We start from the raw sequence: 11,704 nt of genomic DNA on the forward strand, positions 1-11,704 counted from the left end.
TGCAACACATCTTTTTCCCACTTCCGAACGTACTGCACAGGCATGTCATGGAGTGTATGGAAAACTTCTGAAGTGCTTGCCTGCATGCAAGTGTTGGGATTGACAGCTCCACAATGAGCCGGTGATGTTATGAGAGGTAATGATCTTGTCCTTCAGAATGTATAGCCTCAGAAATCAGTGAGATGTTGCTGCGTGTTTTCCTATGAGGACTGGCACTAATGTCTGCAGTCCAGGGCCTGAGGTGTCTGAACTGTCAGAGAACTTGAACTTAGGGCAGGCTGAGTGGCTTTCAATATACAAAAGGTAATGAAACTGAGGTTCCACAAAACCTTGGTCATCTCTAGCTTTTCTAGATACTTGAGACATGTACAATATTAACCAGAGTAAGGGGTAGAGAAAGAGAGGAATAACACGGAATGATTGCTTTGAGGAATGAGTTTAAAACATCCTGGTAGGAGGGAATTAAATGTAGAGAACTATCCCCCATAGATTTCCTTCATGTCTGGCCTAGACTGAGGGAAGCAAATTTCTGTAGCTACTAATAGCTCCACTTTTTCATGCTACATTTGTGCTGTGAACTCAAAGTGCTAGATGGGAAATTCCCTACTGATTAATTAGAACTAATAAAGGAGCCCTATTACAGAGAACGATTAGCTTCCTTTGCTTATGGTTTCCCACCAGTCATCAAATTCATAATTTAACACCATATGATTTTTCTGCACGTAAAGGAAGAGGAAATAAGGTGGCTTACATCATTCACAGAGAGACCTAAATCTGGATTGAATTACACGACACCTGGTAATATTTAGAAAGGTCAAGAGCTTTAGAACCAGAAATTTCCAGATTCTAATCCAATCTCTCTTTACAGGGTGTACATTAAGCAAACTACATAGCCTGTCCGGGCATATTTCTTCATCTGTAAAATGGGAATGTCACCACCTGGTTTGAGGATTGTGTTGATGTTCAAATAAGATGGCAGATGAAAAGCATCTTGCCCAGTACTGAGCATAAATAAATAAATACATATATATACACACACATACATATATATAAAAATAGGTAGACAACAAAGGTTTAGGTTGCTTTCTTCCTTCCTAATGGTTCCAATGGTTTTTGAGTTTTCTATGGACAAGGCCTTAAAAGATCATTAATCATCATAGACTTTGGTTGTAAAGAAATTTAAACACAGATTAATATACTTTTACACCAGTATTTCCCATGCTTGCCAGATAAGAATCACCTACCCCTGCCTCCCCACATCCACTGATTACAAACCTCGTTTTCCAGGCTTTTCTCCAGAGATTTTTGAGTAGATCTGAGATGAGGCCTGGAAATTTGTAGATTTAACAAATATCCCAAGTAATTCTTATCTCCCAGGAGGTTTGGAAAACAGTGGTAACAATGCTTCTCAAACTTCAATGAGCAAACCGATTACTTGGCTATCAGGTTAAAATGCAGAAAGTCAGTGGGTCTGGGTGGGGCCTGAGATTCTGCATTTCTAACACTCCCAGGTGATACAGATTTTGTTGGTCTGAGGACCACACTGAGAGTGAGAAACGGCTTTAGGGTCCAGGCTAACCAGACCGGCAGTTATATGGGAAATATCTTAAAGCTCTATTTATGATGCTTTCATGTTGAGGTATAGGAGTTAAGTGTCAGCCTCTGAATGAGGAATTCCTTGTTTTTGCTTTTCGACCTTGACTGCACATTAGAACCACCTGAGGTGGGTTCTGTTTTTTAACTTACATATGCCTAGGCCCAATCCTCAGAGATTCTAACTTTCTGGTGTAGCCAAGCAGGGCATTAATGTGGTCAACAAGCAGGCAGCAATGTTTCACTTAAGAACTTGTTGGACGCTCAGAATTTTCTTCCCCACCCAGGTCTTCTGAATCAGAATTGGCAAGATCCCCACGTGATTCGTGTGCACATTAGAGCTGAGATGGGCTGCTCCATCTGAGGTCATTAAACCCATCTCTTTTCTCCCCTTTTAAGTGCTTGGTTGTTCAGTACCCAGTGTGATTGCTCCACATGGGTGGGTTAGCACTGATTTTTTTTTCTTAAGAAGTAATTTCTCCTTACCTTAATTCTATCTCCAGTTCATGAACTCTCTGGTCCTCTTGGTAGTCTCATCCTCTCACCCCCACCCCGACCCCATCTCCATACCAAAGAGAGAACCTTAATTTCTGTAGGCTGCATCCCATTGTACTTACATTCTGTTATAGAGATTAAAAATAATGCCTTGAGGAGCCAGACGCACACCAGTAATCCCAGCTACTCAGGATGCCGAGGCAGGAGGATTGCTTGAGCCCAGGAGTTCAGGGCCAGGCTGGGCAACATCGTGAGATGCCATCTCAAAAAAAAAAAAAAAAAAAGCCTTGGGCTTAAGAGATGTAGCCCTCACAGTTCATTAGGGAAATATTATACCCCCAAACACTTAACCACATTTACATTAAAAATACCCCAAGTAAGGTAAAAGAATGTGAATGCTGAAAATATGATGCAAGAAATTATGCCCCTGAGTGGCAAGACATACAAGGGCACGACTGTCCAGTTGTCTGCCCTTCAATCACCTCAGTGGTTTTACCTAGTCTAGACCACGACAAATACCTTTGAAACTTCAACCTTTCACTTGTTTTCATTAAAAAGTTCATGTATTTGCTCTAAATTGGTTATTTACCAGCTAATGCTGTGGCCGTGGCTGTTATTGGCTCTGTGATATGTGTGCTTAATAACCTTTGTGGGCTTTTTCTTTCATGGTGAAGACTCACTTTTCTGCATAGCATGATATCCAAGTCCCATTAAAATGATCATTTCCATAATTACTTTTTATAAATGTGATTCTTAGAGTTCCTCTAAGCAGGGAAAACTATATCATGCAGGCACTGAAAATCATTATGCCACAATCAGTTCCCTTTCATCTTGTAGCTTATATTGCAGTAAAACAGGGTGGAGGGTGGCGAGTCATGTCTAATGGTGGAGGTTAATGTGTGGGCTGTCCTGTCAGATTGCTCGAGAGCTCAAGTCTCAGTCCTGCCTATCATGAGGGTTAGTCACTTAACCTAAGTCTTGGTTTCCTAATTTATAAAATGAAGCAACGCATCGTTCAAAGGGCATGGAGATTGAGAAGACGTACAGTGTGGTAGCTGGCTCCTGGAAGTGTATCACAAATAGTAGCTCCCACTAACACTTCCTGTTCGATTCAGTTCAGCAAATATTTATTGACAGCTCTTACATGCTCCCGGGGATCTTGCAGTCTAGTAAAGAAGATACCACATGTAGAAATAGATAATTCCAAAACAACACAGTGAGACGGGTATACAGGGAAGCGCAGACGGTGGGTCCACGGGCCAGCCCATCCTGCACGGAAGGCCTCCTCCAGATGCCCAGGCCCCGCGTGCGTGCTGAGCTGGTGTCACTGAAGCTAAGAACACATTTAAGGAGCCGGCCTTCATCCCAAAGAACATGGGAGCTATGTGAAGGTTCAAAGCAGGGTAGTGACGTGGTGCGCCTCCATTTGAGAAACATCGCTGCGAGGACAGAGAACCGACTGGAAGGGGTAAGAGTGGGCGTAATCCAGAAAGAGACTATGACAGACGTGAAACTAAGGCTGCTGGCAGCAGAACAGTGGGGGGACAGGGATTGCACAGAAGAGCATTTTGCGAACTTGGTGGGACTTGGCGATTTTTTTTTTTTTTTAGGTGTAAAGAGAGAAAGAAGAGTTAAGGCAAAAAGCCAGGATCTGGCTTGGAGGGAAGACAGGGAATACAGTGTGCTTAAGAGGCACAGAAGAGAATGAGCAGGTTTTGGACACTTAAGAGTGTGAAGTGCCTGAGCAGGAGCCGAGTGGAAATGTCCCTGGAAAGGAAAAGCCAAGGAGTGGGTGAGAGGGAAACACCCAGAAGCCCCAGAATGAGCCCTGGGAAAGACCAACACTCAGAGGAGGAAGAAGAAATTTTCAAGAGACAAAGACAGGCTGGAGAGAACTTGGAGAGAGCAGCATCAGGGCAGACTGGTACTCAAGGAGATGGTCTACTAAGTGACCTCTTGAAAAGTGGGCTTTGGATTCAGCCGTATGTTATTAGTGACCTTCGTCAGAGCAATGCTGATACGACAGGGGACAGAAGCCAGATTCTGATGGGGTGAGGAGTGATACACAGACCTGAAAATATCAAGTGCAGATTATTCCTTTGGGAGCTCAGCTGAGGAGGGACAGGAGGGAAAAGGTAAGGTTAAGGAAAGGGTTTTCTGGAAGGAAAGAGGAGAGAGGGAAGAGAGAACAGTGAGGGAGATCTTGGGAGAGCAGAGGAGGTGGTATCCCACAGATAGGGCATCTCTTCCCTGGAGGCTGCAGGAAGATGGTGAGTGTGCGTGTGGATGCTGGCAAGTTCTGCAGGCAAGGAAGAAGATTGGGAGAGAAAATAGGAAGGAATGAGAGGAGGACTTAATCCTGAAGAATGGATTGAGCGTAAGTTCAAAACACAAGGCAAACTGTTACACTCAGCAAAAAGCAATTTGCAAAAACCCCTACTTTCCATAGCATAGAGTGATAATCACTAATATTTTTGGAGGTGGTACATATAGGTGCATATTGGAAAACACTTAGTCATTATCTTTCATGCTAAATTTTTATTTCAATGTTATGCAACTGCATAAGTATAAATATTTTGTTCAATATACAACAATTATGACATCCATAAGGAATTTCTTAGAGAAAATAAGACTGCAAACACTTTATTGCACAGATCCTAACAAACTTTTAAGCTGGTAAATCTATAGCTGGGAGTACTACCGAGGAGCACATCTTACAATCACACAGAGACTGACCAAACAGAACACAACTAGGAGAATTTCTACCAGCTGATTGGAGAGGTTTACAACAACAGGTATTACATGAATGCAACCTTAAGTACTCTTTACTCATCCATAATGAAAAACATATTTGGCAAAAATGATAACACACTATACAAAATATACATAAAAATATCATTTGTAAACAGCTAGTTGTGCTTTAAAGGAAACAGGACAGTTAAAAAAAAAAAAAAAAAAAAAGGCTGTAAACCATGAACTACCTCCCCGATAGACCTGTCTCGATGTCTGAGTGTAGAAGGATTAGATTATGACAACCGCCAAACACAGATATGTATTATAAATGCTGAGAACACTTCTGAAATCCATTTAAGTTCTTGTAAAATATGTGTTTCTTCTACAGTTTTACAATGTAGTGATGTGGAATAGAATAAAATTAGGGGCAAAGAAGAGACATTTTTCTTTTTTTTTTGTCTGTTTGTTTTTGCCCATTACCAACTCAGTTTACAATGAAGGACAACTGAGTAGTTGGTTAAGTTATGCTTTTGTTTTCGAGGTGGAGTTTATAGCCTCCCTAGAAGATTTACAATCCACAGGGCTGTATATTATGCTGTGCTTAGATAAACAATTTTATAGCCCAAAGATACTAAGACATCCCCAAGGAGGTTTGGGTGCTGAATTAGTTATTTGTTGGTAATTTTTTTCTCTTAAAAAATAAAACAAAAAATTCCTACTATGGTTCCCATGCATCTAATGAATACTTATCTGTATTTTCTCTTAGTGCCTTAGTACTTATGTCAGCAAGTGCCATATTACAATACAAGCCACCAAAAAAAAAAAAACCTGCAAAAAAAAAAACACCCCCAAATCAGAAACCTTCAGCACTAAAATGATTTGACAAATTCTACATATTCCACAGTATACAAAATTTAAATAAGGCTTAGCAAAAGTAAAAAGGATGGTCACATTCAAGCACCAAATAGCTCCAAGTCTCTGTTACAAAAATGCTGCTCTTTATTAATTACATTTTTTTTTGCATACAAATAAAGAGATGTTATGAAATGTATGGAGCTACTCGATGCATCAGAAATGAATGTGAAACCCAGGAACTTGCTAAAAACAGCAAGCTTCATCTACAACATAAGGCCCCAGCTATGTATTAAAATGTATCTGATGTCCTGATTATTCCGTAATATATATGCTATGATGCCAAAATCCCCCCGCCCCCGTTCCTTTCCTCACAAAAGCAAATTTAGAACCTCTTCCAATGCCTGATGCTTATTACTTGACCTAAGTACTAGCAGATTTGTGTGCAGCCAGCAATTTTCCTTTTAATTCAAGAGCAGGGCTAGTTCTGGACTTCTACAAAATGTGTGCTTCTTGGACTACTCACTCACAGCATAAAGGCCTGAGTTTAACAGCTTGAAAAGAAGGGAAAGAAAGAGAATAGAAATAACGTTGATGTGTGTTTATAGTCCCTGCTCTACTTCAGGTGAAGACCAGACATACACATCCACAGACAAGGACAACCAGCCTTTCAGACAGTTGGACCCAGGATCAGAATGTCCATTAGGACGATGGTGAAATGAAAACGGCCAGCTCCATTTGTCCCGGCCTTTCCTAATGGAGGAGGATTCCCAACGCAGTGACTACAGGAGTTCTTGCCTTAGATCTGGAAACACAGGTAGCCAGATATAGTACTATCAGAAACTCTGGTTAAAAATACACATAAAAACTCGCAATCTACCGTATTTAGGGCTTTCTTCCATCTTTAACTTCACTTAGAGTGTTTTAGTTCATAAAAATGGAAACTTGAAATATTCTCTTAAACCACAGGCCAAAATATGTGGGTGGATGTGTATATACACGAATAGGAGTGTATCAATGTTTTTACATACACCCAGTTCTGACCATTTTGCTTCACTATTACATTATGATAAACGGTAAAGCAAAAATCTTGTTTAAAAAAAAAAAAAAGCTGTAGTAAACGACGCAATCAGCAGCAAGGTATAGACTCTACATCCCAAACCAAACACGTTGCTATTTATTTACAGAGAAAATCTTTTTCCTCAACAACCCTCAACTGTAAAGTGATTTTTTTTCCCCCGTACAAACACTATCTGGTAACAGTTTTACTGGTTACAACTGGGAAGGCATCTGGAAGAAGGTCCCCTCTTTCCGTCTCTCTCTCTCCTTCCTCAATGAGGCTCCGCGCTCTGCCTGGCGGACGTCCCCACACAGTGCTGGTTTCGAAAGGTAGTCAAGACACAGTCGCGCATTCAGGCCGGGTCCCCACAGTCCAGCCCCAGGGCCTGCCCCGTTACGAGGCCTTTTTGTGAGGGCTGCTGCGCAAACTCTCTTTCCCCCGCCTCTGCCGTACCACAAAGTCCTTCTCAGAAGAAAGGGCGATGGGGCGGTCAGTGTTTGGGGCTGGCAAGGGCTTGGTCACTTCTCTGCCCGCATTCTGTTTCCTAGCCGGGGGAGGCTCCTTCCCTTTGGTTTCTCCTGCGGAGGCAGTTACAGAGAGCGCCCTGTCCCGGTGGCTGGCTCCGCCGGGCACGTTTGGGTCAGGGTGGTGTGACTCCGGAGTGGTGCTGGAGATCCGGAAGGATGGCAAAGAGTCACTCTTTGTCATTTGGGTTCTGCCATCACCCGCCAACTGACACTTCCTATGGTCCCTATTGCTGGGGGCTGGGGGCTCAACTGTGCCCCCATTGGCCTTGGCAGAAGAGGTGTCGCCGTTGGTTGTGAGGGCCTCTCGAACTGCTGGCCTGGCTTCAGGAAAGCTGGAGGAATAGCTCAGAGACTTTTCCAGGAGAGCAGCTGATCGCAAAGAACTCTGCCCCGTGGCCGAGGGTGACCGTTTCATGCTGCTGGGCTTGCCTGCCTCAGCCAATGGTTTCTGGGGACCGAGCCCTTTCCCTGTGGCCTCTGGGAAGCCCTTCCCCACCGCTGCGGCCGGCCTCTCGGCGCCTTGCAGCCAGGTCTCCCCGTGCACGCGGCAAGGGCTGGCCTCGAGCTTCTCGCTGTCTGCTGGGCCATAAAGTGCTTCTGTGCATTTCTTCCCTTCAGACTTCCTGTCAGTGGCGGTGGCCTCCTGACTTGGGCTTTTGTCTGTCTGTCTGCACAAAGGGAGGCAATCTTTCACAGTGGATGGTTTGGGGTGCTTTGGAGATAGATTTTGTGTTTCACTGACAGTGGAAAGTTTCTGCTCCACTGACTCGCTAATCCCTGGGGGTCCTTGCCTCGGCAAATGTGCGGGCTTCTCCGGCATCTCCGGCGGCCGCCCACCACTGGTGGGTTTCGGCGCGGTGTCTGGAGGACCCCTTTCAGTGTGCAGTGCGACAGAGGGCCTACTTTCTCCCTGGCCAATCGCATCACTAGCTTTGTTCGGGGAGCCTGGGATGGCAGGGAACACATCCAACTCACCCTTACCGCTGCCCTTCCCCTCTCGGCTAGAGCCACCGAGCGGCTGAGTGACAGGTTCTTTGCCCTTCGCAGCCCCGATGCTTGGTTTCTGTGAGGAGAGAGACTTGTCTGCATGCTTAGACTTGGGAGGCCCTGGGTCAGGGCCCAGCCGGGGCTTGTGGCTGCTGCTTTCACTGGGCAAAGCAGCAGGCTTGGGAGGGTCTGGGGGGCCTGGGCTGGGTTCTGAAGCACTGGGCTTGGTCCCCAGCTCTCTGCTGGAAGCATGGCTTGGCGAACTGCAGTGCTGCCAGGAGGCCAAGCTGGGCAGTTCTTTGGTGGTCAGGGGTTGCTGAGGGTTACTGCTGAGATGCCTTTGCAGAGGCGGTTCTTTCCTTTCGGGGTCCTTGGGACCATCTTTCTGCAAAGATGAGAAACTGGAGACCTTTTCGCTTTTCCCACTGTCAACTCCAGGTGGCTGCAGAGATGGCCTGGTAGGAGGGGCTTCAGGCTTGGGTTCTGTGCCGCTTCTCCCTTTGCCCAGCTGCTTCTCACAAGGAAGCCCAGCTGACTGCAAAGAATCCTCTCTGGCCAGGAGCCTCACCTCATCCTGGCCATCTCTGTGGCTTGTTTTCCCACAAGGCCCCCATGCTTTCTCCACGGCCTGGGGCTGCATGGAGAAATCTGGGTGGGTCCTTCCCACAGAGGGGAGATTTCTGGAGTTGTCACTGCTTTTAGCAGTTTCCGGCAGGTATGGCTCCAGGGAGGGGCCTCTGCATACATCAGCCCTTGCAGCAGACCACTCGCTTCTGGCTGTGGAAGGGCCCCTTTCAGATGATTCCCTCAGGCCTGGCTTCTCCCTGGAAGAGGTACCTTCGGGTGGGAGTGGGCCACGTGGCCTGGCCGGGCCAGCACCGTGGAGGCTCTGCCCTGGGCAGGGGAGGAGCTTGGTGTCGGTGGTGTGGTCTTGGTGTTTGGGCGGGCCACTCTCTCTCCATTGGGGATCATTTCCCACGACTGTCACCGGGCTCCTGGCAGCAGGATGGGAAACTTTGTCCCGCTTTACTTCTGGGTCAGGCAGAGGAGCTGCTGGGGAATTCTGGAGACCCCGGCTTGGGGGCAGAAACCGAGACTCGAGCAGATGGGATTTATTCATCTTTAAGCTGGCAGGAGAAGGCTCTCTTGGATTAGTAGTTTCTCCCTTTTTCTTGCTGCTGCCAGGGAGAGCTGGTGGCACAGAAGGCCCCACGTCACCACCTGGGCTGGGACTCTGTGCAGGCTCTGGTGAAGGCAGCTCTGTCTTGGAGGCCTGAGGTCCAGACAGGAGAGCAATGTCCAAAGTGCCCTCAATTGGCTTCAGGCATGAAACAGACCTGCCTTCCAGCTTGTACTCGGAGGGGCTTTTCCTGACAGGGGACTCAGGGGCAACCAAGCCTGGCTTCTCCGCTCCGCCGTCCACCCGGCCAGCTAAGCCCTTGAGGGGAACAAAAGAGACAGCACTGATCTGGGCTGCGTGGGTGCTGCTGATAAAGGCTCGGCTCTCAGAGGCTGGAGGGGGCTCCTGCTGCCCACCCGTGGGCCGGACGGAGTTCCCTGGCAGGCATTCGTGGGAACTAGCTGTCATCTTGGGCTTCACCACAGGGCAAAGGCTGTCATCTTTGTCTTCAAGTGACATCTTCCTTCGGAGGTAATCGATATTGGCCAGCTTGCTGTCTAACTTCTCACATCGGAGAAGTTCCTTGGCCTTCTCCGTGTTTTCCCCTTTCCCGGAGGGGGACCTGTCGACACAGTGACAGAGACCATCCTGGAGGGTGCCAGGAGCAGGGGCCCGTTTGAAGTCCCCGGCGCCCTGGCTGTGCTCCCCGTGTGCCAGGCCAGAGCCGCCCACCGCGCTGTCCGCCGCCGCGCCCTCGCTGGCGCGCACGCTGGCCTGCTTGTGCAGCGCGTCCTTCAGCAGACTGCCCAGAGACTGCGCTTCCTGCATGGCCGCCTTGTTTTCAAAATGATGTGACCTTTCTAAAGCCTTCGGATAGATTTTCTTTTCTCTCTCTTCTAGCTTAAAGATAGCAAGGTTTTCCAAATCACTCCCAAGTCCATGGGATTTCTGGTGGGATTCTTGTTTGTCGGGGAATCCATCCGGTTTCTTCACCACCACCTTGGCCTTCATCTTGTCCCGGTCCAGCTCATCCACAGACTCCTGCCGGCCCAGCTTCCGGGAGACCGGGCGTTTCAGGCAGCCTTGCTCCACCGGCCGGGCGCGGCTCAGGGGCGGCGGGTCACACACGTTCTCCTCCAGGCTCTGCAGCGTGGCCTCCCTCTGGGACTGCTCCCGCTGCACCTCCTCCTGGGTCACCTCCAGGCTGTGCTTGCGGGAGCACAGGTGCTTCTTGTCGCTGCTGTAGGAGGGCGACAGCTTCTCCTCGGACTGCACGCGCTTGAGCAGGGGGGACCTCGGGGGCTCTGCGCTCTTGGGCCTCACGACATGTCTGACGATGGTGGGAGGGGAGTGCATCTTGCTGGGAAAGGCTTGTGTGATCTTGGAATTGCCGAGGGAGTGTCCCAAAAGAGGGGATGGGGACCGCTGAGGAGAGGTGGGCTGGGGGGTTGGAGAGGGTGTCCGGGCCAGCGGGGAGAGCGGGATGTTGCCAGCCGACTTACGCCTTCCGGAGCGGTACCGCTGCCCTCCGAGTTTGGGGGCCAGACCGTGGAGGGTGCTGGGCCGGATGTGCCCTGACCCCGCTGGGGAATTGGGAGCACTTGAACTTGGGGAGCTGCTCTGGGAGGAATTAGTACCTGTGGGTGGAAAACAGAAGGCTGTGAACATCCATGGTCATGTCCCCTTTTATTTCTACATTTGTAGCCCAGACTGTTTTAGGTAAGGCCAAGTGAAGGCTGGCGAACTGTCTCAGCCTCTAACTAGTGAAATAAACACTTTTCAGATAAACTTCCCCACATCAAAGTTTAGCCCCAGACTTCTTGCCTTATAGAATAGCTACATCTTATGACCTCCCTGTCAATCTTGTCTGTGTCATTCACATCCTCAACCTGCTTTCCTTAAGGTGGAATAAGCTTCATGTTTTTCAGGACTTTGCCTCCTCTCAACTCTCTTCTGCTGTCCAGACCAGGGAAGTCACTCACCAGATGGGAAGTCGGACGGGGAGCGATAGCTTGGCGTGGGAGACCTGGGAGACACACTGTGCGTGGGGGACCCTGGCAGGCTCTCTCCTGACGACAGCGATCGGTTCAAGCAGGAGAAACTCCGGCTGGTGTGGAGTAACGGAGAAGGCTGCTTGGCTAGCTTTTTGAAAAGAGATCTCCTCCTAGGGTGAAAACAGGAAAAATGGACCAGAGTCTACTTTTAGAACTATTCCTGCCTCCCTACAATACCAGTGTATTTGGTTCAAAGGGTCCGTGTCAGAGATAGTGAAATGTTTGCAGACCCTGTTAAATAGTAGGATACCACTTTTTTTTTTTGAGACAGAGTCTCACTGTG

General features: G+C 47.9%; 1 protein-coding gene across 1 annotated transcript in view; it reads right to left on the reverse strand.

The window, feature by feature from the left end:
* Nucleotides 1-6,913: 6,913 nt before the first annotated feature.
* The window catches only part of LOC105826521 (microtubule-associated serine/threonine-protein kinase 4-like), a 167,638-nt gene continuing 162,847 nt past the window's right edge, over nucleotides 6,914-11,704 (reverse strand). The window contains exons 24-25 of the mRNA XM_012664501.1: nucleotides 11,350-11,531; nucleotides 6,914-11,004 (exon numbers count right to left, since the gene is read on the reverse strand). Coding sequence (XP_012519955.1) covers nucleotides 7,127-11,004; nucleotides 11,350-11,531 — 4,060 coding nt within the window. The 3' untranslated portion in view covers nucleotides 6,914-7,126. The remainder of the gene's footprint in view (nucleotides 11,005-11,349; nucleotides 11,532-11,704) is intronic.

Source organism: Propithecus coquereli, unplaced genomic scaffold (assembly GCF_000956105.1).
Source record: "Propithecus coquereli isolate 6110/MARCELLA unplaced genomic scaffold, Pcoq_1.0 Scaffold9, whole genome shotgun sequence".
NCBI lineage: Eukaryota > Metazoa > Chordata > Mammalia > Primates > Indriidae > Propithecus > Propithecus coquereli.